The 27,238-nt window shown below is 57.0% G+C and overlaps 1 protein-coding gene across 4 annotated transcripts; it reads left to right on the top strand.

Annotated features, from left to right (window-relative positions):
- Positions 1-220: 220 nt before the first annotated feature.
- ATOSB (atos homolog B) lies at positions 221-27,238 on the top strand. 4 transcript variants are annotated; one of them, XM_081318201.1, is made up of 10 exons: positions 4,394-4,410; positions 9,236-9,581; positions 16,809-17,027; positions 17,427-18,494; positions 22,375-22,433; positions 22,622-22,718; positions 22,951-23,109; positions 23,470-23,538; positions 23,868-24,058; positions 25,920-27,238. In XM_081318201.1, the coding sequence occupies exons 4-10, from the start codon at positions 17,517-17,519 to the stop codon at positions 26,071-26,073; spliced, it is 1,707 nt and encodes a 568-aa protein (XP_081174327.1). In that variant the 5' UTR covers positions 4,394-4,410; positions 9,236-9,581; positions 16,809-17,027; positions 17,427-17,516; the 3' UTR covers positions 26,074-27,238. The 4 variants fall into 4 exon arrangements, with proteins under 4 accessions (XP_081174326.1, XP_081174328.1, XP_081174325.1 ...); XM_081318200.1 differs by lacking the exons at positions 4,394-4,410; positions 9,236-9,581 and adding an exon at positions 221-358; XM_081318202.1 differs by lacking the exon at positions 9,236-9,581 and having other exon boundaries at positions 4,322-4,410; positions 22,625-22,718.

Genomic DNA, 27,238 nt, shown 5'->3' with positions numbered 1-27,238 from the left:
CGGTCCGGAGGGGAGACGGGCACTACAATTCCCAGAATCCCTGGCGGAGCAGTGCAGCCCCGGCCCCTCCCCTCCCTCCCCCGCCCCTCCCCGCTGTCACCAAGGTCCTGCACGTGGAGAAGGCGTGGCCACTGCCCCCGCGCCCGCCCATTGGCCATCGGGGGCTCCGGGGCTCGCCCGGAGAGCCAATACGCGCCGGGGAGGGCGGAGCCTCGCGGGGCCCGGAAGCCGCTTCGGGGAAAGGGGGCGCCGCGCCTGCCGGACCCCTCAGTCCTCGCGGGAAGCGCCCCGGAGCCTCTCCCGGCCGGCCGGCGCGGAGCAGGGCGCGGGCGGCGGCAGCGGCAAGCCCGGCCTGCAGGTAAGGCACGGGTGCCGCTGCTGGCGGTCTCCCCCGCGGCCCCTCCGGACCTGGCGGATCTTCTCCTGCACGGGCCGGGCGCGGTGCGGCCTCCTCCCGGCTCCCCCTTTCGCCCTGCTCCGCTCCCGGCAGGAGGTGCCTCCTCCCACCGCCACTTCAGTCCGCCCGGGGCGCCTTGAGGGGGTTGGGCGGGCTGGGGGCGCCACGGTGTGTGTGTGTGTGTGTGTGTGTGTGTGTGTGTGTGTCAGTGAGGTCACAGCAAAGGAAGGGGTGGTCTCGACCCCCCCCCAGGGAAGAGGGGCTGCCCCGAGAGCAGGCAAAAGGCGGACAAGGGCCGGGAGGGGGGCAAATTCAGGGAGGGAGGAGGGAAGTCAACTTCTCCTGCCGGGTGGGGGGGGGGTCGCAGCGTTACTCTCTCCCACCTGGGCTGATCCGAGCCTGTTGAGCGAGGCCTGATCGGGGCTCGGGCGGGCCCACGAAGAAGGCCTGAAAGAAGAAGCCCAAGAGAACCGCTTCCATGTTGTGCCCTGGAAGCCCCCCCCCCCCAGCTTCTTTCTCCATCTGACTTGGTTTCCCCACCCCCCAAACCCCCATGGCCAGTTGAGGAATGGGGGCTCAGTTGGCCTGGCTTTGAGAGAGCCCCTTCAGGTACAATATAAAGAAATGGCCGGGGTGGGGGGGAGGGGGCAGCTGCCAGTCGCAATGTCCTTCACCAGTAGCTCTGCTGGAGCTGCTCAGAGTGCTAAGGCACTGCCCTGCCTGAACCTGCCTGCCCTGGGGGGGGGGGGGCACGGAGCATCCCCTGACAGGCAGGGAGTGGGGGAAGCCCTGCCCACCAGCTGCTCCTTGGCCTGCCTGAGAATAGGTCCCTGAGTGAGTCAGCACCAGGGAGTAGTGTTGGTGGCCATGCGGGCACTCTGTTTGTTCTGCAAGGATTTCCAGGGTGTGTCTGAGGGGCAGAGCATTCCCCTGCTGGACAGAGGAGATGCCAGCGGGGCTGGGGGGGGGTGTCTGGAGGCTCAGTCAGCTTCTTTCTGCAAGGAGACACACCATCTTTGCTGTGGTGGCCAGCAGGATGGTGAGATGCTAGAAGCACCCATTTTGCAATGCCCGGTGCCAAGACTGACTGTGACTCTCCTGAAAAAGGCAGAAGTGGGGGAGGGAACTTGCTCGCCCAAGGTTGTTGGGCAGCCAGCCTCTCCTTCCCTTCCCCCCAAACTGGTCGCTGAGGCTTTGGGCTTCCCAACCAGCTGCCTTATGGCTTCCCTCCTTGCCATCCCTTTGCTTATCCTTCCAGTTGAGCAGGATGGAGGGGGGGGCGTCGGGAGGGGGAGGAACTGGCTTGAATTGGAGGCCTTTTACCAGCCTTGTGGGAGAGGCATTGGCTCTGCAGCACAAAGCCAGGGCTGACATTGTGGGCCTCTAGGGAGGTTACAGAGGGGCTAGGAAGCCCCTTTGCTGATCCAGTGTTCCCCTGGGGGGTTTCTTGATGTTCCAAAGAGCCCGTCAGTTCCCATCCCCCACCCCCATCCGAGTCCTCATTCCATGTGGAGGAAAAGGTTGTTGCAGCACCTTCTCACACAAACACCCATTACCTGGCAGGCCCTGGCACCAGAGGCAGCTGACCATCTGGCTGAGCATATTTGCCTACAGGAGTCTGGAGGAAGCAGCGATAGTCCTCTTCAGGTCTTCAGGCTGGCCTCCCAGCCTCAACCGACAGGCGGTGGAGTGGTGGGAGCCAAAGTCCCAGGGATCCAGAAGAGGGGAAGGCTGAGTGGCAGCAGCTGCTCAGAGAAGGGGCTTCCCCAGCCTTCTGCTCTGAAATGGCAGAAAGTAAAACCACTTTTGTGCAACCTTTGCAGGCTTCTGTTACGGGAAGTCTGGATTTGCACTCACACACACACACACACACAAAGTTGTGTGTCTACAGAACTTCCGTGCAATATATGAAGGGGTCCAAAGGTGTGGCACACACGCAACAGCTCTGGTATGGCTTGTCCTTCAGCCAAGTGGGGTATAATTAGCTGGGACAGGCATAGCTGTAACCTCTCTACACGTACATCTTCTTTACAAGGAAGAAAAATGGCTTGGTCAATATATCCTCCTGGCCACGTGGCCTCAGAGATGCTACTGAACTCTGTGCAGATAGGGAACCTGAGGGGAAACTCTGAAGAAAAATTAAATACAAGTTTATCTCCTACCCATCACTGAAAAGTTAAAGTGGCCTTGGCATCTCCTAGCCTGGCACCTTGATTGGTAGAGTCTAGTGAGGTGGAGGGAGGGGGGACTGGCATACTCTTTCAGGCAAAGGGGTGGAAGGAACAAGATGGCAACATCAGGCAGTGGGGGGGGGTGTGCATGATTTTTGGACCCTGGTGGACCAAGACAGGAGAGCCGAAGAGGCCGGGTAGAAGGGCAGGGCGGTTAGCTTGGCCTGTGGAGGAAATGCAAGTGACGAAACTTTGTGCACTCTTCCCGGCTGAATTTGCACAATCTCCCAGTTGAAAATGTGGTTGACCAGTTTGTGGCAACCAGGTGCATTCAGGGAACCCCTGCATCATTGGGTGTATAAGCACCCCCACTCCAATGGCCGGCTGGACACCGGGGGAGGGGGCTTTGCCATTGTTCTCATTCCCAAGCTGTGTCATGAACCCCACAAGCTGGGCTAACTCCCATCCTGATCCTGCGCCTGGGTGAGTGTGTGTGTGTGGGGGGGTCTTAAGTGTCCAAGGGGGTAAGAACCTGCATCTGATAAGGGGTTTCCTTGGTGTCCAAAGGGGTCTCCGATTTCAGGGGGCCCTTCAGCACTTGGACACTCCCCTTCCACAAGTGCCCCCTCCAAGCCGCTGGATTCCCCCTCCCAGAAGCCAGCTGTGGATGCCTCCAGTCCTTGGGCTGGACGGGCTGAGTGGCTGCCTGCAGCTGCCAAAACAAAGGCAGGAGGGCAGTGCATGAGGTAGGGGAGGGGGAGTCACTATGGCAACCCTGCTAGCTTGCAAGGACAAAAGCCTGGCAGGGTGGCTGTGGGGAGGGGGGCAGCCCCATCCCCTGAGGTCACAGGGTTGTGACCAGACGAGCAGCCGCCCCCCCCCAGACGCCCCCAACTCAGCTTCTCATTTCGGGAGAGCCCTTCCTTTCCGGGTGCCCAAATGGGCTTTTGCTGGGTTGATTGTCTCCTGTTTCTCCCCCCCCACCCCCACCCCCCCTTCCCTCAGGCTTGCCTTATGCGCAGGAGCGGGTGGGAGGAGGCAGCGCCCCTATTCTCTTTCTCCCCCCCCTGCGATTTTGCAGACAGACGGATGGGTGGGGGGGGAAGGTTCAGTAACAAAGCCTTCATAGTTATGTGAACAATTCTATGGGGAATTGGCTCGCTCGCTCTCTGGGCTGGGGAGCCTGGGGTTTGTAGTGCAACCCAGGGGCTGGGCAGCCTGGGGTTTGTAGTGCAACCCAGGGGCTGGGCAGCCTGGGGTTTGTAGTGCAACCCAGGGGCTGGGCAGCCTGGGGTTTGTAGTGCAACCCAGGGGCTGGGCAGCCTGGGGTTTGTAGTGCAACCCAGGGGCTGGGCAGCCTGGGGTTTGTAGTGCAACCCAGGGGCTGGGCAGCCTGGGGTTTGTAGTGCAACCCAGGGGCTGGGCAGGGCGGTCGGGAAAGGTTGCTGAATCCGCTGGCCCGGCCGTAATTGCCTCCCGGCCTATAGCTCGCCCGCCAGGTGCGTTCGCGCGTGGCTCGGCTCGGCTCACTTGTGCCAACCGGGGCCAGCGGCGCCCCCAACAGAAGAGGGGGGGGCGAAAAGAGCTGCACGGCCCAGCGGGGGGTGTGTGTGTGTGTGGGGGGGGGGAAGGACTCCCGCAGAGGCGCGCCGGTCTCCCTCCGCCGCGGCTCCGAGCAGCGACCGAGCGGCGTGGGGGAACCGGAGGGGGGGCGTGGTCAGGGGCGGGCCGGCTGGGCTGGCCGTCGGCGGGGCGGAGACGGGTCGGGCCCCGGCAGCCCGGCCCAGGCGGCCCTGCTCGATTCGGTTTTAGCGGGGGCGGCTGCGTCGCGATGCGACCGAGGTGAGCGGCTGGGCAGAGGAGGAGGAGGAGGAAGAGGGGGCGGCGAGGGGGGGTCTGGTCAGAATTGCCGGGAGGGGCTGCTCTTCGCCCGGGCAAGCAGGCAGCCAAGTGGGGGGGGGAAGGGGGTGGCAGCACTTGAGCGGCCTGGCTCGGCTGAGTGCCCCACCTCGACGGGGGGGGGGCGGCGGACTCGCCCCCAGCGGGAGGGGGGCTTCCAATTGGACGGGTGGGGGGCTGGGGGGGAGGGGCTGGGCCGCGCCAGGTGGGCCGGCGCTGGTCGTCCTGCGGGCGGGGGCCCCGCTTGGCTGCAGGACCGGAGCGGGGCTGGGGGGGGGGAAAGAAAGGGACCTGGGGGGGGCTTCCTTTGGACGGAGTCGATCCTCCCCCCCTCTTCTGTGGGCCTCCTGACGACGTGGCCGGGCTGGGGAGCTCGCGGGGGCCTGGAATGCCGCCCCCGTCGCGAGGGCCGAAGTCGGCATGCACTGCAAGGCGGGAGGGGGCTCTTGGGGGGGGCTTTGGAGCTGGCCTCTGTTCCCCTCCTCTTCAATGGCCCGACATTATTCCTGTCCCCCCCCCCCCCGCAGGAGAGCCTTCTGGAACTGGGCAGCGGCTGGAATGGCTGAAGTGGGGGGGGGGACGCGGGGGGGGTTGCTTCCTCCTCCCCCTCCCTGCAGCCTGGACTTTGTGCCCTCCTGGGGGGAGAGGAAGGGCTGGCCAGGGTGGTAAGTCGTTTCCACCGGGCTGGTTGTCTTAAGTAGCCATTTGCTGCCCCGGATGGCAGCCTAGCCCTTGGCACCTGTTTGGGGGGGGTCAGCGGCAGTCCCAGAGGAGCCAGAAGATCTGCCAGTGACAGGTGGGGGTGGGGTGCCTGGCAACTGCTTTCCCGGGCAGGGTCTGCAGAAGGCCTTCCCACTCCCCACGGCGGAAGAGAAGGGGTGCATGCACCGTCCCCATTGCTCCCAGTCTCCATAGGTGCCACGGAGGAGACATAACTGGCTCTCAGCCCCCAACACTCCCCCCCACACACACACACACTACTGAGGGATTCCTTTTAATAGCTGACCCTGAAGATCACAGCCAGCTGGGAGGGGAGGGCTCTAAGAGTACCAGTTCTCCCCCTCCCAGCCGGTCTCCCTGCCCCTCCTTCAGAGACAGTCTAAATGCAATCCCCTCCCCCCCCCTTCTGCCAGGCTTAGCTGAGCTGGCCGCTTCCTGTGGCTCTCCAAGGCAGTCTGACCACCACCCCGGCCTGGCCAGCCTTTTTCTCTGCTGGCCTCTTTTCTTGGTTCTGTGGGATTCCCACCCTGCTGGGGACTGTGAGACCATCAGTTCTTGCCAGGTGTGTGTGTGTGTGTGTGTGTGTGTGTGTGTGTTGGTGTCTGAGCCACCTGCCTTTGTGCCTGTCTCCCCCTTCCCTTCTCCTCTCCCCACACGGACTTTCTGCCCCTTGGTGCACAGGTCCTGGGGGGAGGGGGGCTTGTCACACCCTCAACCCCCCCCCCCAGTCTGGCTTCCTGGAAGGGGGGGGTGTCCCTCCTTGTATCTGCTGATGCCAGGAGTCAGTGGTTGGGGCACCAGGGGCTCCCTGCTTTTTCTGGAAGCGCTTGGCAAAGCCCTTTTTTGCCTGCGGCATTCCTGGTGGCAGCCCAGCTGTAAGTGAGTCAGCTGGCAGGCAGGGAGGAGGCCCGGCTGGGACAGAAGCCTTGCGTCAGCAGGGAAGCAGGAACCGCCAGCCCTGCCCCCAGAAGCCGGTCTGGGCAGAGAGGCCTTGGGTGGAAGCCTTGCCCTTGCTCGGGAGCAGCTGGATGAAGAGAGCTCTGGGGGTGCTCCTGTCCGAGCCATGCCAAGCCCAGCACTGGGATTTGGGTTGGGACGGGAGAGGGCTGTTCCCTGGACTCGAGGAGCCTCTTCCTGCCCTTCTGCCTGGGACCCTGAGCTGCTCGTGGTGATGCTGCCCAGGCAGACTCTGGCCACTTAGCCTGGCTGCTGCTTCTGTCATGGGCTGGGCAGCTGGCAGACTCTGTTGCAGGGAAGGGGCTGGGGTTTCCCTCCCTCTGTAATCGGAAATGACACAGAGGGTGCCCTTCTCTGCTTTCTAGGCTGGAGGTAGGCAGGAAGAGGCTGCTTCTGGTGCAGCTGCCCTTTCAGATGCTCCTTCATGATCTTTTTTGGGGTGTGTGTGTGTGTGTGTGTGGTTGTGCAGGAGGAGCTAATTCCCTGCCCAGTATCCCTGGACCGCGGATCTTGGTTGGGTAGCTGACACCTCACAGGCAAAACCATTTCCTTGTTTCATTTCTTTGGCAGAAGGAAATGAAAGAAGCTACTATTTCTTATTTTTCTGTATTTTATTTTATCTATTTATTAAATTTGCTTGCCACAAGGGGATTCTATTTGCATACGCCTTGGAGACCTCCTTTCCTGGTTTTGGGGCTTTCATCATTACATGGAGGTATCACAGGATATGCTCTGGCTTCTTGCTTGACTTCTGACTGAGCCCTGAGTATTAGGAATTCGGCTAATGTTTGCCAGGGAATCGGTTCCTCTTGGGGAACGCCAGATTGCATTGAGTGTCCTTTGCCAGCTTGACTCTTCCATGCCCCAGTTGTGTGCTGGGGAGCCCTCATGGAAGGGGGGGGGGCTCGGAGGACACGATCCCTCTCATCAAACTCCTCTGGAGAGTTTTCTGCAGTCATGCACTGAGCCCGGGAGCAGATTCCAAATCCTTTCCTGGGCAAAGGAATTGCCTGGTTCTATAGCATGTCTAGAGTGCAAAACTTGGGTTGAAACTTAACATTAAGAAAATCAAGATTATGGCATCCGGCCCTCTCAATTCCTGGCAAATAGATGGGGAAGAAATGGAGGTAGTGACAGATTTTATTTTCCTGGGCTCCAAGATCACTGCAGATGGGGACTGTAGCCAAGAAATTAAAAGATGCTTGCTCCTGGGGAGGAAAGCCATGGCAAATCTAGACAGCACACTAAAAAGCAGAGATATCACCCTGCCAACAAAAGCATGTATAGTCAAGGCTATGGTCTTCCCAGTTGCAATGTATGACTGTGAAAGTTGGACCATAAGAAAGGCTGAGCGCCAAAGAATTGAGCCCTTTGAACTCTGGTGCTGGAGAAGACTCCTGCGAGTCCCTTGGACTGCAAGGCGATCAAACCGGTCAGTCCTAGAGGAGATCAAACCTGACTGCTCTTTAGAAGGCCAGATCCTGAAGTGGAAACTCAAATACTTTGGCCACCTAATGAGAAGGAAGGACTCACTGGAGAAGAGCCTAATGCTGGGAAAGATTGAGGGCAAGAGAAGAAGGGGACGACAGAGAATGAGGTGGCTGGATGGAGTCACTGAAGCAGGAGGCGTGAGCTTAAATGGACTCCAGAAGATGGTAGAGGACAGGAAAGCCTGGAGGAACGTTGTCCATGGGGTCGCGATGGGTCGGACACGACTTCGCAGCTAACAACAACATAGCTTGTCTTCCTGAAGATAGGATTCCTGCTGGATCGGACCTGTCTGTGTGGCCAAGTCCACACAGAATGTCCACAAAGACCTGGAGGCAGTGGTGGGATTCAGCTGGTTCGCACCACTTTGGCAGAACTGGTAGCTAATTTTTTGTTGCCCAGGCCCAGAATGGACTTCCGGAAGTGGCATCCACCCAGAGAACCGGTGGTTCACCTATTTGAATCCCACCACTGTCTGGAGGTCACTGCCTCCTCAGAATGATGAAAGGAGAGAGAAGAACGTGGCCACCAGCATGAAGGCAGATGGACTTGATTACAGTGGTGATGGGGCACCACTGGAAGACCTGAAGGACCAGGCTGGGGATCAGTCTCCATGAAGAAAATCTATTTGTGTGATCACTAAGAGTAGAATCCGCCTCTTAGTACACATCAATTGGTGTGAATGAACTCCATATACTTCTTGCCGGCAAAAGCCGTTGAGGATATTTCTGCACCTATAGAGGAGAATATTCGTATCTCAGGGTTGAAATTTTTGTGGTCTGTTCTGTCACGAAGCCAACATTTCTGGTTTAATTTTTCCCATAAGTCAAGAACTGGCAAGTGAAAGCAAACATGGCTACTGATTGGCTTGTTAAAGGGGAAACACAGGAGAATTCCTGGTTTGTGTCACTGGTTTCTGATACAAACAAAATGTGGAAGTATCTCCCATCTTTGGCAATTTAGCATGGGAAGGCTGAGGCAGCTGATTCAGAGTTCTGGTTTCTGTGGGGTGTGACTGTGGGTGCAGATAAAAGCAAGCAACTATGGAGGCCCTGAAGAACCTGGGTGTGGCCCCCAGTGCTTCCAGAAGCCGTGGTTTTCCAGTTGTCCGACCTGATGGGCCTTCATTTCACTAGTTGCCTTTTGAGAAAACACCTTTGGGACAGCCGTGACTTGAGAATCTCCATAGAAAACTAGACTTTAATTTATTTATTTTTCCCCTGAAGATGTTTCACTTCTCATCTGAACCAAAGGAGATTCTTGGATGAGAAGCGAAATGTTTTTTAAGGGAAAAGGGAAACAATTCTTCAGAAAAAGCACCTTTGGGACAAGCGTGACCTGGATGATTGAGAGTCTCCATAGGCAAATTAAAAACGGGTTTGTTTTTTTTTCTCATTGTGCTGGAAGGAGGCAACCATTAAAACTAGAGAATTGTACTACCAACTCCATTGAGTCTGTTAAGTGCAAACTTGGGCAGAATGAAAGCAAATTTTGCCCTAATCAGCATTGGAGGCAAGTGTTGTCCCACCAGTCACCCAGAGATATACGGTAGTCTCCAAAACTAAGGAAAGATTACTCCACTGCTCTTCTTTTACCTGTACAGCTCTTGCATCTTGTCCCCAGAGCCTTTGCTACTTCAGAAGGTGCTTCCCCCCCCCCCAGCAAATCTTGCGAGATGCTGACACGGCCCCCTGCTTGTCCTGGGCTCAGCCGCTGCAGGGTCACCCAAGGAGGAGGCTCCCAGCAGGGGACAATCGCCAAGTGATGCCGCTGCAGGGAAGACGCAAGCCTGGGGGCTCCTTGGGGTCTGTGGGCACTTGGCCAACCTTCAGGGGGGGGGGACTCTGGAGATGCTTTTCTCTTCCAGCATTCCTGACTCTGGACTTCTGCATCTGCACACAAGCCCCTTTGATTGCTGCCTCTGCTTTTCCTTCTCTTGTGCTGCCGAGGTATTTTTGAATTGGGTGGGTGGGTGGTGGGCTACGTAGCTTAGATTGCTGGTTAAGCTTTTGCTATTTGGCGTGGGTGGAGAGCTGGATGATCTGCGTGGCTCCGGCCACCTCAGACTGCTGGATTCCCCCTGGGCGGAGCAAATGCTTCCAAGGGCTCTGTGCCTCCGCTGGGGAAGGCGCTGCCTTGCACCCCGCCTTTGCCGCCCATCTGGGAATCATCACTGGCATCCTCTCCCTGAGCCTGCCTGGCGGGAGGGCCCGGGTGTGGGGGCGGCTGTGGGGAGGAGAAGCGTGTTCAGCCTTCCTTCCTCTCACCCGTAATGCGCTTGGGGCCAGCTGAGCACTGCTGGGGTTAAGCCAGGACACGCACTCATCCTTGGGAGAACCAGGAGGAGTAGAAATCCCAGCATGCACTGCTCTGCATCCTGGAAGAGGAGAAGGCTGGGAGGTGTAGTTTGCTGACTCGGTTTGCAAGTTAGCAGCAGAGTCCCGCTGCCATTTGGCCAGCAGTGATGCTCTCCTTGCGGACGAGGCCGATCTTGGAAGGGGGGGGGGGGAGGGAGATGGAAAGGCTGAAGGGAGGGGGAAGCCCAACCCGCCGTCTTCCTGCGCTTTTTAAGGCCCCCCCCAAGGAACGACAGGGGCTCTCGGTGTGTGTGGGTGCGCGCGCACGCCACTGGAATGGAAACAGACGGTGCTGGAGCAGATGTTTTCTCGAAGCTGAGTAATCCATAACACATTTGTTAACTTATTGTTTAATTTGCAATGATTCCTTAACGTTTGAGTTGCCTAGTGGGGGATGTTAGCTCAAGAGTTTTCTTTGCCTCTCTTGGCTGGTTGTGCCTCAGCTTCCCCAGAGTGTCAGCCCCACGGTGCCTGGGGATTATGGGAACCATCTCTGGAGGGTTACTGGGAAGAGAAGGCCCACCCGGGAGTTTAATGACTGAATGGGAATATCAGCCTGAAGAAATATCTAAGCTACTCGATGCTTTTTTTTTCCTTTTTTCTTTTTTAATCCCAGTGAAAATCTTGGATTTCTTTTTCATGTTGGCAGAATAAGGCCTGAGGTTTGCAATGGCACATATACCTTTCATTTCGCAAACAGATCCAAAAGAAAACTCTATGAGTGCTGCAAAGGCATTTCCTATTGGTCCATTGGAAACTAATGTTGCGTTTGATTGGTCTGCTTGCTTTGGTTTACCTGGGGGAAGAATTTTTCTCTCCCCAAAACTCTATGCCGGAGGCGCCCAACCTTTTGGGCACCATGGACCTGTTCCATGGTAAAAGGGGATTTCTGTGGACTGGAGAGTGTGGTTTTGTGTGCTGCCTGCATACCACGGATGGGGCTTTGCTTTTTTGTGTGGACCGGTTGCTGGCATGCCACGGCCCGGTACTGGGGACCCCTGCTTTAGGCGGTCCGTGCTGCTAACTGAGTTTTGGCAGAGGAAAGGAGGGGCCTGTACATCCCTCCTTACGTGACCTTGACCTGCTGCCTGGTTGGGAGGGCGCTCTGGGTCAGGGGCCAGCAGGTTGAGCTTGGGTCCAGCAGGTACCCATTGGCAGAGGAGTTGTGCGATGGGAAGTCTGTTGTTTCTTTTGCCCTTTTCAGGAGGCCTTGAAGCCTTTTTGGGAATGCCAACCTTGCTGGTCTTTGGTGGTCTTTTTCTGGTTGCTTCCCGTGGGCGGGGCTTTGGAAAGGCTGGATTCAGGTCCATTTAATACTTTTCAATTGCATGGAGCTCTTCTAGGATTGCTGTGTTCTTCTTACTGTTTTGGGTGGGCCTGACCAGAAAAATGGCACCAAATTAATTTCTGTTAAAAAATGGTCAAAGACCCACAGAGGGTCTGTGGGGTTAATCCTCTAGGAGCGATCATCTGGGGCTTCTGAGAACAAAATAACACAGTTGGGAGGGACTTTGGAGGTCTTCTAGTCCAACCCCCTGCTCAAGGAGGAGACCCTTTAGCATTTCCAGACAAATGATTGTCCGGTCTCTTGAAAGCCTCCAGTGCTGGAGCACCCACAACTTTCGGAGACAAGCTGTTCCACTGGTTGATTGTCTTCACTGTCAGAAAATTCCTCCTTAGTTCTAGGTTTCTTCTCTCCTTGATCTGTTTCCAGCCATTGCTTCTTGTCCTGCCTTCAGGAGAGTGGGTTGAGCCCCTCCTGTCTGTGACAACTCCCTAGTCCAGGGGTAGGCCACCTTGGCTCTTTTATGACTCGTGGACTTCAACTCCCAGAATTCCTGAGCCATCATGGCTCAGCTTGGAAACCTCTCCCTTTCCCCTCAGCATGGCTAGCTCAGGAATTCTGGGAGTTGAAGTCCACGAGTCATAAAAGAGCCAAGGTTGCCTGCCCCAGTCCTTCTCTTCATTAGAGTAAGGTAAAGGTAAAGGTTCCCCCGCACATGCGTGCTAGTCGTTTCCAACTCTAGGGGCCGGTGCTCATCTCTGTTTCAAAGCCGAAGAGCCAGCACTGGTCCGAGGACGTCTCCGTGGTCATGTGGCCGGCATGACTAGACGCCAAAGGCGCACGGAACGCTGTTACCTTCCCACCGTTGTGGTTTCTACTTGCATTTTTACGTGCTTTCGAACTGCTAGGTTGGCAGAAGCTGGGACAAGTAACAGGCGCTCACTGCTACGCAGCACTCAGGATTCGACCCGCCAAACTGCCGACCTTCTGATCGACAAGCTCAGCGTCCTAACCCACTTAGCCACCACATCCCTATTGAGCCACCGTGTCCCTATTTCATTAGAGTAGACTTACCCAATTCCTGCAACCCAGTTTCTTGCAGCAGCAAGTTTGAGGAGGCCACAGTAGCTTCCTGGAGAGAGGGAGATGTGCTAAGGGCGGCGTGGAAGTGGTGGCTGTGGGGCCTCGTCCTGCCCTTATCAAAGGACAGCAGCTTGGGGAGGGCACCGCTCTGCGGGGTAAGGTGGGGGAGATGCTTGCAAGATGTGAGCTTCTCATCATTTTGCACTTCAGTTAGTCTCAGGTCTTTGGGACCTGAGGAGGTCAGCATTTTGTCAGGTGGGCTGCCGGCCCCTTCGGGGACAGGTCCAGCCATCGGTCTTGTTGGTCTGCCTCCAATCTGAGAGGCATCTGGGTCTTCACCAGGGATGCTTTTTAAAGCTTCAGCTTCATTATTGGGGCTTTCAGGGACACACACACACACACACACACACGTTTTCATCTGAGATGGGTCTCTGGGTCTTTATTCCCGGCTCAACCCTTTTCCTGGGAAATTCTGGGCCTGGCATCTGTCGCTCCCTCTTGCACTGGGGCGGCACAGCCCATGGGCAGAAGCTTCTTGTTTCTTTTTTGAGCGGCAGCTCAGCTTTTTTCCTCTCTCTTTTCTCCTTCAGCCCACGGTCCCCAGGGTGATTCTTGCCTCCAGCGCACCCAAGAGGGCCGGTGTTGTCTCCCAGCTGCAGTCTAGCCCTTTTCACGCCCTGCTGTGTATTAACCCCCAGTTCTCGCCTCTCTCCCCTTTCTTTACTCTTAGCTGCTGCCTGGCTTCTGCTCTGGCTGGCCCCGAATGGGACGACTCACCGTGGCCAACTCGCCACGGCCATCTTGCCACAGCCAACTCACATCAGGACAATTTGCTGCAAGACAATTCCATGCGGGATAACTCGGCGCGATAAATGTTATCCCCGCCACTATTTCTCTGACATTATTTCCGCTGGCAAAAATGGAAATAACGTCTAAAAAAACAGTGGTGGATAACATTGATTGCGTTGAGTTATCCTGCGTGGAATTGTTTGGTGGTGAGTTGTCCTGTGGTGAGTTAGCCACGGTGAATTAACCGCGGGGAGTTGGCCACAGGGAGTTGTCCTCACTCTGGTGATGCTGGCAATCGCTTAGGTCCCCTAGTGCAGGGGTCTCCAACCCCTGGTCCGTGGACTGGTACCAGGCCACGGCATGCCAGCAACTGGTCCGCACAAACAAGCAAAGCCCCATCCGCGGGATGCAGGCAGCACACAAAACCACACACCCCCTCCGGTCCGCGGAAAAACCTCTCTCCACAGAACCAGTCCCTGGTGCCCAAAAGTTTGGGGGCCTAGTGGACAGCACAGCAGAGTTGAGAGATGGGCAGTTGAACACAGAACACTTTGACCGTGCTGGGGCTGCTGCAGAGGAGGAGGAAGGAGGCCATCTTCCCTGCGATCCTCCCCCAGTTCAATCAGGGTCGCTCACAGGGACATTCCTGTGAGTCGTGGCAGTGGGGTCCTCTGAAGAAGGGCTGGAGGAGGCTCCAGGTGTGTGGGGGGCAGTGTCCCTCTTCCTGCTTCTCCTTGAGCCTCTGGAGGTGACTGCCCTCCGAGGGACCTTGGAAACAAATTCCTGGCCCTAGCTTTGGCCTCCCCTGCCTGCCCCACACCTCTGCCCCCCCCCAGCCATTCTCTTGTGGCGGGGCTGATTTACATACTGGGCTGCCATTGGCTGGCTCAGCCCAGGGGAGGTGCAGGGGGTGGGGTGTCATGGTGACCAGGGCTGAATGGGGATGTCTAGGGAAGGTGGAAGCTGGACCAGCCTCTGGGGTGGCCTTCTCCCCCCCTGGCATTGGGACTGCACCAGCAGCTGGCCTGGGTAACTACTTGGGGGGGGCAAGTGGACTCCTGCCCGCGACCCCTGGAAACAAGAGCCCCTGTGCTGGAAGCCACCCAGGCCTCTGGGAGGGGAGATGCTCAGACTTCTGGCAGCAGCTCTTCTTGCCCTGCTCTATGGCTGCCATGGATGGTGGTTTGCTTGTGGTCCCCCAGGGTGGTCTAGACCAGGGGTCCTCAACCTTGGCAACTTTTAAGACTTGTGGACTTCAACTCCCAGAATTCCTGGCGGAATTCTGGGAGTTGAAGTCCACAAGTCTTAAAAGTTGCCAAGGTTGAGGACCCCTGGTCTAGACTCTAGAGCAGGGGTCTCCAAACTTTGAGACTTGTGGACTTCAACTCCCAGAATTCCTCAGCCAGCCATTCCGGGAGTTGGAGTGCACAAGTCTTAAAAAGTGTCCAAGTTTGGAGACACCCCTCCCCTGCTCTAGAGGAGCCCAAACCTCCCTCTTTCAAGATGGATTGGATCAAGAAGCCGATGATATTTTGAAATCTCGCAAAAGTTTAGCTGGAGGAAACCACATTTTCTGGGGTGTGCATGTTTGATCTGAGGTTCTGGGGGCTAGGAGAAAGCTGAGCCCATGCCCCAACAATCCAGACTCCTCCTGGTGGCCATGTGGGAGTCTGGATGGTCCTGCAAGAGAATTCTAGGCAGAATCGCTCTACAGACGGCAGGAAAGGGGGTAGTTCCTTGGGGCACCCCTGATAGGAGGACACAGCTACACCCAGTGTGTGTCTGGGTCACTCACCTCGTTGCTTGCTTAGAACCCTGGGAATAGAGGTTGCGCGTGGTTGTTCTCTGCATGTGGGCAGAGGCCATTCACCACATTATGTCTCTTATGTCTCTCTGGGCAAACGCTGGGATATGCTGGGCTTGCAGGCCCTCCCTGCTCTGCCTGTCCTCTGATGGGGCTGCTGCACATGTCGGCTGTGCTCTGGCCTTGCCCTGGGGGTGGGATCCAAAGCCTGGGCCTTCGTGCCTCGGGTTCCCTCTGGGGTCTGTGGGTCTCCCAAAGAGGGTTGAAGCCCGGTGACTTTTTCTCGGGGAACATAGGATGGGGCTTCTAGAGTTCAGGCACACTCAGGCCTTTTGTGAAAGCCCCCTCCTCCTCTCTTGCTCCCGTCCTGCCTTTGAAAGCGGGTCGGTTGCACTTTTGTGGGGGCTGGCTTGGTCCTAGCCAGACGGCGCCCGGGACACCTGGCGAAAAACACCTTTCCAGGAAGTCCTCAGTGAGGCCCTCTCAGCCGCTCTCCCTGCTGGCAGGTAACCTCTTGTTCCTCTCCTCCTGGCTTCCTCTCTCCCCCCTCCGCAGTGGTGGGGGTTGGACCCGTTGTTCCAGCTCACCCCCAAGGTGAGCGGAGGGTGGGGTGTTAAGCAAACCTTTTTTTTTACCGTGTTTACCAAAGGAGCCTTGTCCCCAGCTCGCCAGGTGGGTTGAATGAAGCCAACCTCATTCATCCCATCTCCCTGTGGGGTGGCATCCCTGGGAGGACCGGGAGGCGTCCTGTCTCCGTGGGGTGGCTGTGGGCTGCCGCCAGTGTCCCCTTGCAGGGCGCCTGCCTTTCCCTGCTCTGCAAGGGGCTGCTCCTTCCCCCCCCCTGCTTCTCTGTTTCTTGCTGGTTCCCCCATTTCCCCCCCATCCCTGTTCCCGCACAGGCTGAGAGGAGTAGGCGGCCCCTAGTTCCACCTGCTTTACCCTGCACTGCTGTGGCCGGCCTAGGCCTCTGCAGGGGGAGGAGGTTGGAGGCACGTGGGGGAATTTGCTCCAAGGGGAACCCTTCTGCCCTAGGGTGCTGCGGGGCCAAGGCTGACTGTGGCTTGCCTTCCTTGCTCCAGGGCAGTTTGGCCAGAATGTGTGCCCCCCCCTCGGTTCCTCCATGATGGGGGGGTGTTTCTCTCCTTCCGCAGACAGTTCCTGCTGGAGCTCCTTTGCGGCTCATGCCTTGGCTCCTGAGACTTGCAGTAATCCTGGGGTCACAGCTGGGGAGGACAGGGCCTTGGCTTCCTCCCCTCTCCCCCCCCCCCAGCCAACCTGTCTTATGGGAAATCAGCTCCTGGCTGGTGCAGCAGGCTGCTAGTCTGTGCCCATGCCCGTGTGGTTTTCAAGCTGCCGGTCCTCGATTCCGATGGAATTGTCTGGAGGGAGGGAGGGGCAAAAAGAGGACCTGGGAATAAGCATTTAGATCAGGGGTCTCCAAACTTGGCAACTTTAAGATGAGTGGACTTCAACTCCCAGAATTCCCCAGCCAGCCCTGTTGAAGTTTGGAGACTCCTGAGGCAGATCGCTGAAAGGACCAATTTAGGTTTTGCCTGGGCAATTCAGATGTTTCCCAGATGAAGCATAAGCCACTATTTTACAGAGGAAGTGTGTTCCTCCTTTAAGAAATCTTTCATTCCTGAAGCCACTGGTGGATTTATGTGGAGACATTTGTGGATTGGCCAGAGAATCCTTTTCTGGTTTGAAGATCCCTGGTCACCCCCTCCTCATCAAGGAGGTCCAGAGACCCCCCCCTTCTCCCTCCCTCTCTCCTTGCCAGGAGCATTCTCTGACCTCCCCTCATGGACCCCTCCCTCCTGAAGAGGCTACAGGCGGCCTTTCTATCCTCTCTCCTCAGGGCTGCTGCCCAGTTGCTTTGTTGGCCTGGTGGGGACGTTGTGGTGCTCTACGGACAGAACCGACCCGGAGCCCGTGATGGTGGGAACCATCCCCCGGCAGCCGCGCCGCTTCTGGGGAGTGCCGGGGTGGCAGGTGTCCCCAGTCAGCTTCACCAGTCACCATCGGCTGCTGCAGCAGGAGAACACGCCGGTCAGGGGACGGGATCCTGCGCTGTGGGGTGAGTGCACAGCAGTGGCACCTCTTTGAGGGGAGGGGGGCAAACTGTGAGTGGTGCTGTGGACTTTGCAATAGGGCTGGAGGGTCAGGAAGGCCTTGGCCCCTCGGCTTCTGAGGCTTTGGAGAAAGTGTCCTGGTACCAGGACACCCCCTCCCCACCCCCGGGGTTTGGCTAACTGGGGAGGGACAGGAGCCCAGAATTGGCTCCCCAGAAGTGCAGCAGCCTGCAGCTGAGAAAGGTTGTCTGGAGGAGAAATCTGTGGGTCTGGGGCTGCCCCTTGGAGGGCAGGGTGAGGGCTCCTGCTTCAGGCCTGGAGAGGCACCCTTGGGGGGGGTGAATGGCAGGGAGGGGCCATCAGGGGGCGTTGCTCAACTCCGCCTTCTCTCCCTCTCCTTCCAGATGTGGCTGTGCAGCCCACTTCCTAGCAGGGGACTCGGCCGGACGCCCTGACCACACGGCACTTTAGAGCCTGTCCTCCCGCTCGGCCCCATGAGGCACCTCACGGCTGAGCCTGGACCACCCCGCCAGCCAAGCACAGGCCTGAGCCAGGAGCAGCAGCAGGAAGAGGAGGAGGAGGAGGAGGAAGAGGAGGAGGAAGAGCAGCAGCAGCAGCAGCAGCGACCCTGGAAGCATCATGGCCTCCAGATGGGCTGCAGTCCGCCAGAGCTGGGAAGCCAGAAGGTCTACCAGGTCTCCATCTTTTCTCCCCGGGGCAGCGGCCCTGCCCTACCGCAGCAGAGGGGGCCCCGACGGCAGCCTGTCAAGCGGGGCTGCCCGGAGCCCCGGTGGGTGGCCGAGAACGGCGAGTGGGATGCCAAGAGGACCCACTGGGGCACAGAAGAGGAGGAGGAGGAGGAGGCCATTGAGGACGGGCTCCTGGTGGATGGGCTGGCCCTGGGGGGCGCCGCCCAGCACTTCTCTCACAGCGGCCTGCGAGTGGTAGAGCACCGACAGGAGGCCAGTCCCAGCCAGCACGGAGGCTGGGAGCTGCTGGCGCCTGGCAGGCTTTGCACCCCTTTGCACACAAGAGACTCGGCCCCCGTCTTGTGGGGGGAGCAGCCCGCCATGGACTCCAGGCCAGAAGAGAACGCGGGGGCCCGTTTCCCACACAGTCACGATTTGCACAGCCCTGCACCCCCATCCTCCCCGCCAGGACAGCTGTCCCTGGAGGCCCAGGCCCCCAACACTCCTCCGGAGGCCCCCAGCTTGGGTACCAACGGGCTCTGCTCGGCTGAGAAAACGCCCTGCTCCAGCGGCCAGCTCTTGGGAGGCAGCCCTACCAGCTGCCCGGCCAAGAGGAAGCTGCTGCCCTCAGTTGAAGGAAGGGCAGCTGCCAGCCTGGAGGAAGAGAGCCTGACACCAGCACGCAAAAGGAGGGCCCTGCGTTCTCCCACAGTGCCAGCCTCCTGCCGCAGCACCGATGCCAAGGGCGCCCCCTTCTGGAACCACCTGCTTCCAGCAGCCAAGGTGAGGAACCGGGGCAAGGAGGGGGCACCATTTGTCTCCCCAAACTGACCAGGGGTGAGCCGCCTTTCTGTGGTGTCCAAGAGGTGCCATCTTGCTGGCAGAGCCCCGAGTTCAGGCACTCCCTGCAGTCCTGCAAAGGACCCTCGCTTAGAGCTGAGAAGAGAGGTGCCAGCCCACTAATTGGACCCAGCCTCTGTAAGCGGCAGAAGCACCTGGGCTATTCCAGCCTTTGAGTAAATCCTGCTAGACAGCGGTCCCCAAGCTTTCCGGCTTGGCAGAGCAGTGTGGGGGGGGCACGGGGGGTGGCAGGGGACGATTCCGTGTGAGTGGCAGTCCACCTGCATGATCTCGCACTCCCATTTCTGCACGTGCGCCTCTTGTGCAAATGGAGCTGCACGCATCTACACACTTGCCTGCCTCTTGTGTGGCCCATTTCCAAACTGGCTGCAGCCCGGGGGTTGTGCTAGATGTCTCTCTCCTTCTGTCCTGGAAGGAAAGGAAGAAGCCCCCCCCCCAAATCCTCATCCCCCAGCTCCATTTCTCCCTGCCTTTTTCTCCCCCACCGCTTGGGTTGAGTTCTGGGATCTCTCCTAAGAGGGGCAGACATTCCGCTTTTTCCGAGATGCGGGAGAATGCGTGGCCTTCTGTTTACATATTTACTGCACTTCTACCCCACTGCGATCTAATTGGCTGTTGACAGACACACTCCTATGCAATTAAAAAGTCGGAACAAAAAGCAGCAACTTTAAAGTATAGTAAAAAAATAATTGTAAGAGAGGGAGGGAGGGAAGAGGGAGAGAGAATGAATGAATGAATGAATGAATGAATATGAGAATCTAATTCGACCCTGTTTCCCCTGATGATGTGGACAGGATCATGGGGAGACTGAGCACCACCACCTGTTTGTTGGATCCGTGTCCCTCCTGGCTAGCTTATGCGGCTCGGGAGGGAACACGAGGCTGGTTCCATGCAGTAATAACTGCTTCTTTGAAGGAGGGTGTCTTCCCTGCCGCCTTGAAGGAGGCGGTGGTGAGGCCCCTTCTCAAGAAGCCTGCTTTGGACCCGGCTGTTTTAAACAACTATCGTCCAGTCTCCAACCTTCGCTTTCTGGCGAAGGTTGTTGAGAGTGTGGTGGCGCATCAGCTCCCTCTGTTCCTGGAGGAAACTGATTATCTGGACCCGTACCAATCGGGCTTCAGGCCCGGACACAGCACGGAGACGGCATTGGTCGCGCTGGTGAATGATCTCTGGAGGGCTAGGGACAGGGGTTGCTCCTCTGTCCTGGTCCTATTAGATCTCTCAGCGGCTTTCGATACCATCGACCATGGTATCCTGCTGCGGCGTCTCAGGGGGTTGGGAGTGGGAGGCACAGTTTTACGGTGGTTCTCCTCCTACCTCCAGGGCCGCTCGCAGTCGGTGTTGACAGGAGGGCAGAGATCCGCCCCGAGGTCTCTCATTTGTGGAGTTCCTCAGGGGTCGGTCCTCTCGCCTCTCCTGTTCAACATCTATATGAAGCCGCTGGGCGAGATCATTCGTGGTTTCGGGGTGGGGTATCACCAGTACGCTGATGATACCCAACTTTTTCTTTCCACCCCGAACCAACCCAGCGATGCCCTCTCCGTGATGTCCCGGTGCCTGGAAGCGGTTCAGGTCTGGATGGGGAGAAACAGGCTTCGTCTCAATCCCGCCAAGACTGAGTGGCTGTGCATATCGGCATCTCGGGTTAACCAACTTATTCCACCTCTAACGATGGGGGGTGAGGTGTTACCCCCCGTTGATAGGGCTCGCAACTTGGGCGTCCTCCTGGACTCACGGCTCAATTTTGAAGACCACATAGGAGCCGTGACCAGGGGGGCTTTTGCACAGGTTCGCCTGGTGCGCCAGTTGCGTCCCTATCTGGACCGAGACGCCCTATGCACAGTTACTCATGCGCTTGTTACCTCCCGTCTGGACTACTGTAACGCTCTCTACATGGGGCTGCCCTTGAAGACCACTCGGAGGCTTCAACTGGTGCAGAATGCGGCCGCGCGAGTTGTAATGGGGGTCTCCCGATACTCCCATGTAACACCTCTACTCCGCGAGCTGCATTGGCTTCCGGTTGCCCTCCGGGTGAAATTCAAGGTGCTGGTTATTACCTATAAAGCCCTACATGGCCTGGGTCCGGGCTATTTGAGGGAACACCTGCTGCCGGCATCAAACGCCCTTCGCCCAGTGCGCTCCCACAGGGAGGGTCTGCTCAGGGTGCCGCCGGTGAGAGATTGCCGGCGGGTGACACCCAGGGATAGGGCCTTCTCAGTGGGAGCGCCTGCCCTCTGGAACCAGCTGCCGGTGGAGCTGAGGACTGCCCCCGACCTCCGATCATTCCGCCGGGGCCTGAAGACCTGGCTCTTTGAGCTCTCGGGCCCAGGCTGAGGAGAAATTTTAATTGGGGTTTTAAGTATACAGGGTCAATTTAATATTTTTTAATTTGGTTTTTTAACTTTTGTATGGTGGATTTTTTAATTTCCTGTAAACCGCCCTGAGTCCTCAGGGAATAGGGCGGTATATAAATGTAACTAAATAAATAAATAAATAAATAATTTTAGTAGGTGAGAGAGAGAGAGAGAGAATGAATGAATGAATGAATGAATGAATGAATGAATGGATGGATGGATGGATGGATGGATGAATGAATGAATATGAGAATCTAATTGCAGTGGGAGAGAAAGAGAATGAATGAATGAATGAATATGAGAATCTAATTGCAGTGGGAAAGAGAATGAATGAATGAATGAATGAATGAATGAATGAATGAATGAATATGAGAATCTAATTGCAGTGGGTGATCCCGGTAAAGGGTGAAACCAACCGGAAGCTGCTTGGCAGCTCCACTCCTGTTCCTGGGTGTCACCAGTGCTCAGATTGCTGCGTGCCCAGTTTGGGTGATCAGGGCCAAGAGAGGATACCCCAAATAGCCCGCTTTCATATTGTTAGCAGTGTAGGAGAAGGAGTGGCAGAAGAACCTGAGGGCGGAGTGAAAAGAGGAATCTACCTAGAATCCCTACGTAGTCATAAGCAGACTTAGTCCAACCCCCTTTGAATCCCATGGACCCTCCTCTCACTCTTACCAGTTGCTGACCCTCAAGTTGAGAAGAGTCCTATGAGTGGGCTTTAGCAATAAGTCAGTTTAACTGGGCCTTCATTCTCTGGGCCTGGTCTTTTGAACCTGATGAGCAGCCAAGGCTGCAGTGGATGCTTCGTTACAAACAGACACTGAGTTGAGGTTCCCACTCGGGCAGTCCTCAGCAGCTGGAGCAGCCGTGTCCCCTGGCCCATTCCTGTTCTCTGCTGGAGCTTGCGGCTTCTTTGTCCTCCTGAACCAGCCCTGCTGTGGGGAGAGGAAACGGTTCAGATGTCCCTAAGGCCTTCTGGGGGACTGGAGACAATTCAGCCTTTCTCAACCTCAGCCGCTTGAAAACGTGTGGACTTTGGCTCCCAGAATTTCCCAACCGACAGGTTGGCCAGGGAATTCTGGGAGCTGGTCCATGAATCTTCCAAGTGGCTGAGGTTGAGAAGCACTGGTTTAACTAAACTGGTCTTCCCTCAGAGCAGCTGTCAGGCGGGTCCATCCGATGGTGCTGGTGCTGGAAGGCAGGCAGGCTGGCTGGCTGGCTGGGTGGGCAGGTTGAAAATCAGCCTCCTTCCCTAATGCTCGACTGGCTTCCAAGAGGTGATCCGTGTGGGCTGTCTCTCTTCCTCGCCTCTCAATGGGGCGATGGAGCTGTGAGTGCCCAGCTGCTCCCAGGAGGAAGGATTACTCCAGAGCGGGTCCTGGATTGGAGGCAGGGTCTTTGGGTGGAGCGGCAGGATCTGACCTCCCCTTCCGGTCTGCCCCGTGCAGGGTTCAGCAAGCAGCAGGACTGGTGCTTCTCAGTTGAAGACGGGGCTGCACCTCAAACCGTGAGTCCCCCCCCTCTCCTCCCCACTTTTGATGCAGGGAGCCCACGGCAGCCTCCCAACTCTGCAGCAAGGTGGGACGGCCCCGGGGCCTGTCCACAGAGCTCCCCAAGGCTGCAACATCTCGGCAGGGGTCAAGAGGGGCTGGAGGAGGAGGCCCCCCTGGAGTGAAACTTCCCTTCTGCCCCAAGCAGGAGGAGGCAGCTGCGCAGTAGCCCCGGAAGGGCTCTCCTGGGCAGGCGGCCCCCCACCACCTCCATCAGCCACGCCCTTCTGGGGAATTTTGAGGTAACCGAGGTCCTTGAGCAGGCCTGGGGAGGTCTTGAGTGTGGCCTGGCCTACCACCACCTGCAGGACTGTTAAATGTCCCACGTGAACGCGAAGCTGTGGGGTGGCGCTCTCCTTTCCACCAAGGGGGCTGAGCTGAGAAAAGCTTGGTCCTCATTGGGATATGTGGGGGGGGGCGCATCCTGGCCAAACTCCCGGTCTCCTGAAAAGGGTGCCCACTCCCTCCTTGCAGGAGTCAATGCTGAAGGGGCGTTTCCCACCCTCCGGCCGGATCGAAGGCTTCACCGCAGAGATCGGGGCCAGCGGATCCTATTGCCCGCAGCACGCCACCCTGCCGGTGGAGGTCACCTACTTCGACATAGCCGAGCACAACGCCCCCTCCCCATTTCTAGTGAGTGGCTGCTGAGAGGAAGGGTTGGAGGGGAGCCCCAAACCAGCCCTGCATTTGCTCTTGGAAGGCTGGAGGTGAGCAGGCAGGCAGCTGGCAGAGGCCTGTACTGCCCTCCTTCAAGATCCCGCAGGGTCTGTGCGGGCGGTTGAACAAATGCCACAGACTTTGGGAGGGGGGGGGCGTGCTGGGGACTGGCCCAGAGAAGGCAACCTGCTGTAGGAGCACCCAGCTGAGGAGGATGGGCTTCCTCCTGGCCCCCCCCGATTCCACCAGCAAGGGGCTCCCCAAGGGAATTTCATGTGGCAGCCGGCCACATCCTGCCTTTTCTGACAATGTGCTCGTGCCTCCTTTGTGCCATAGGGAGTCATTGATTTGGAAGCCTTGGGAAAGAAGGGCTACAGCATCCCCAGGACGGGCACCATCCAAGTGGTGAGTGGCGGTGGGAGGAATGAAGAGGACTCTGGCTTGTGGGGAACAGCCTGGGGCTGGGGCCAGCCTGGCTCTCCTCTGCCTCTCTTCTCCCCTCCTCCTCTTCCTTCCCTCTTCTCCTCTCCTTCCCTCCCCTTCTCTTCTCTACAGAGAGAGTCGGGTGAGGACGGAAGACATGGCAGGGGGAGGCTGGGCGAAGAGCCCCACTCCCAGCCATGTCACGGCAGCTCCTGCCTTCCTTCCTTCCTCGGTCGGCAACACCCACGAGAGCCACGAGCAGCTGCTGGCCTCCTCTCCTTCCCTCCCCACTGACTCCTCTCCCGTTCCAGACCTTATTCAACCCCAATAAGACGGTGGTCAAGATGTTCCTGGTGACCTACGACTTCCATGACATGCCTGCCAACCACGTCACCTTCTTGCGCCATCGCATCTTCCTGGTGCCGGTGGGCGAGGGGGAGGCCTCCGCCTCGGGTCTTGCAGAGCAGCCCAAGCGGGTCCTCTGCTACCTGATGCACCTGAGGTGAGTGAGAGGACAGGGGAGCCGAGTGGGGCTGCATCTGGGGCTTCGCTGAGGCCTGGGGGAGCAGGGCCTGAACCTTCTGTGCTCGGAGCAGTTCTCAGCTCTTTCTCGTGCCTACGCTGCTGTCCGGCAGCGGTCACTGTCCCCACCTTGGGCATAATGAGGGCAAATATGCGGCCTTTTTCATTAGTGGCCCAGGGAGTGGGAGGGAGGGGTTGGTGGATTCCATTAGATTTCACTCTTCCAGCCCACCCCATCCCACTGTGGTTTGCCACCACGAAAACACCCCCAAATCCCCTCCCAGATTTGGGCTGGGCAGGGGGAAGCAGGAGGCAGGTGTTGGCAGAGAGAGTGGCCAGATTTAGCCATATATCGCCACCTGTTCTGGGTTCGTGCAGGTGCATTCGGAGGTGGGTTCGAATACCAGCAGAGAGTCGGACCTCCTTTTGCACAGAGGTTTGATTTTGGCCTCCTTTGGAGGCAGCCGTGAAAACATTCTGTGCCGCATCTGAGCTGATGGTTGGGCTTATTTTGGATATGGTTTAGCACCATTTTAGAACAAGCCGCCCAGAGTTGTCGGATACGAGATGACCGACAAATTTCATAAATAAAACTAAATAAATAAATAAATAAAATTAACCTGAACCAGACTGGTGGGCTCAGGGACCGTGGCATGGTGAAGCTGCCGAGAGAAACTGGGGGAGGGGGGCTGTCTTTCCTGTGCAGCTGATTTGGGTCTCCTTGTTAGGGATCCGCTGAGAGAGCTGGTTGGGAAAGGGGAGAAGTCCAGTTTGAAAGAATTGGTCTCTTCCGCTGCCCAGACCAAAGTGGGCATGGAAAGCAGGGCATGGGATCATGCCACACCTTGGCCGAACCTCCTCTGTCTTTTTCCTTCTGAGTTGCCTAAACCAGTCAGTTGCGCCCTTATCCAATGAACCAGGATTAACTGGTTCAGAAGGACCCACAAGCATTATCTTAGGGCTGCGTCCCTTTTCATTGCTCTAAGCTCACAAACAGATGACAGGGGAACTTCTATTTCCCTTGTGTCTGATTGCAAGTTTCCCTCACTGGGGGTCTCTGGGCAGCAGCTGGATAAGGATACGGCAGTTCTGCCCTTCGCCTGGCCTCTGTCCCCAGGCAGCTCTTCTCACTGGGCCCTGAGTTTATATGCAAGTAGTCCTTGACTCACAACCACAATTGAGCCAAAAGCTTCTGTTGCTCAGCGAGAAAATTGTTAAGTGAATTTTGCCCCATTTGACGCCCGCTCTTTCCACAGTTGTTAAGTGAATCCCTGCCATTGTTAAGGTAATAAGACGGTCGGTAAGCGAATCTGCCTTCCCCATTGACTTTGCTTGTCAGAAGGTCACAAGAAGAAGGATCACATGACCCAGGGACACTGCGACCCTCATAAATATGAACCGGTTGCCAGGCATCCGGATTCTGATCACGTGACCATGGGGATACTGCAGTAGAAATAAGTATGGAAAAAATGGTTATAAGTCACTTTCTTCAGTGCCGTTGTAACTTTGAATGGTCACTAAATGAACTGTTGTTAGTTGAGGATTGTACAGAGCAGGGGTAGGCAACCTTGGCTCTTTTATGACCCATGGACTTCAACTCCCAGAATTCCTGAGCTAACCATGCTGGCTCAGGAATTCTGGGAGTTGAAGTCCACGAGGTTGCCTATTCCTGGTATAGAGTATTGTGCTGGCTGCCCAGGTTCTTTCCACCCACCCCCATTGCAGGCAAATGTGCCTTGGTTCCCAAATGGACCCCCTGTCCTCCCCACCCCCTGGAGCAGCAGCCTTGGATCTCCCCACCTCGCAGGCCCTTCTGAAAAGTCTCTTGTTTCCTTTCCCAGGTTCCACAGTTCCAAGTCGGGGAAGATCTACCTGCACGACAACATCCGGCTACTCTTCTCGCGCAAGTCTATCGAGATGGACTCTGGGATCCCTTACGAGCTGAAGTCTTTCACGGAACTGCCCCGCAACCCCTGCTATTCCCCCCGGGCTTGAAGGACGGAGCCGGGGAGCAGCACGTTGCCCAAGCAGAGATGGGGCAGGGGGGGTTGGAGTTGCTTCCGCGCAGCTGGAGCAGGGAGAGCCATGCCTTTCCCAGTGTTTCACTCATTGGATCCAGCCCAGCCAGGATCACAAATGCAGCACATCTCAACCTCTTGTTTTGGTGGCTGGTACAATTCTGTGCAGGGTGCAGGAGGCTGGGCGGAAAGGGAAGAAGAAGGGGGCAGATTGCCATAGGGAACGGGCTCCTGTTGGCTTTGGTAGGCGGGCAGGGTGCCTAGGAGTTTGGGCCACGCAAAAGCATGTGCAGAACTGGGAGGTGATCTTTGTCTCCAGGGACTTCATGGGGGAGGTGCTCTTTTTGGATCACCATGCAGGAGAGGCACTGGAGCCCCATCCAAGCTAGCTTGGAGAAGAGAGTTGGAAGACAGCCATGCAAGGTGAACAGATGAAGCATAACTGCTCCCCTTTCCCAGGAAGCCATGAAAGCTGTAACACTCCAAAGGGGGGGGTGTCTTTCCTCCTGACTGCTGCTTCAGGCGCCGTCCTCTTCCCCTGGACCAGCTGTACAACACTAGATCCTTGGGTCACCTAGAGAGGCTCACGCTGGCCTCTCAGCCCCCAGTTCTGGTCCACACACAGTGCGTGTATGACCCAAAGAGAATTCAGACAGTTGATCTCTAGAGGTATGAAGCAGGGTTTGTGAATCGGTGTAAGTTTTTCCTTTGTGAACTGAACTATCACCGCACGTGTGGGTGCTTCTTCTGAGGGTACCAACCAAGCCGGAGATGGTAAGGCAGGAGGAGCTGTTTGAGGGGTCCATGGATAGCTTTGAATCTGTCCTAGTTTGAGCTGCACCAGTTTAGAAGAAAGGAAGCATTGCTGTGTAGCCCAGGCCTCTTGAGGGACGGTTCTGCTCCCTGTTGCCCCAAGCATTATGTTCTTCTGGTATCATTTTGGTTTGGGTTGCATCTCCTACATTGTTCTCTCAAGAGGGAGCAGGTGTGATGAAAGGGGCTACAATTACAGAGACTTGAAAATATTTATATTTAAAAGGAAAGAAAGAGAGACAGGCAGAAATGTATGGAATACTTTCTCCCTTCTCTTTCCTTTTTTTTGAAACAGGAAAAAAAATCTATAAATGTGTGTTTGGAAAAAA

The sequence above is a fragment of the Vipera berus genome (genome assembly GCF_964194415.1).
Source record: "Vipera berus genome assembly, chromosome: 2".
In the NCBI taxonomy this organism is placed as follows: Eukaryota; Metazoa; Chordata; class Lepidosauria; order Squamata; family Viperidae; genus Vipera; species Vipera berus.
Note: the sequence above shows the minus strand (reverse complement) of the source record. Positions and strands in the feature narration are given on the sequence as shown.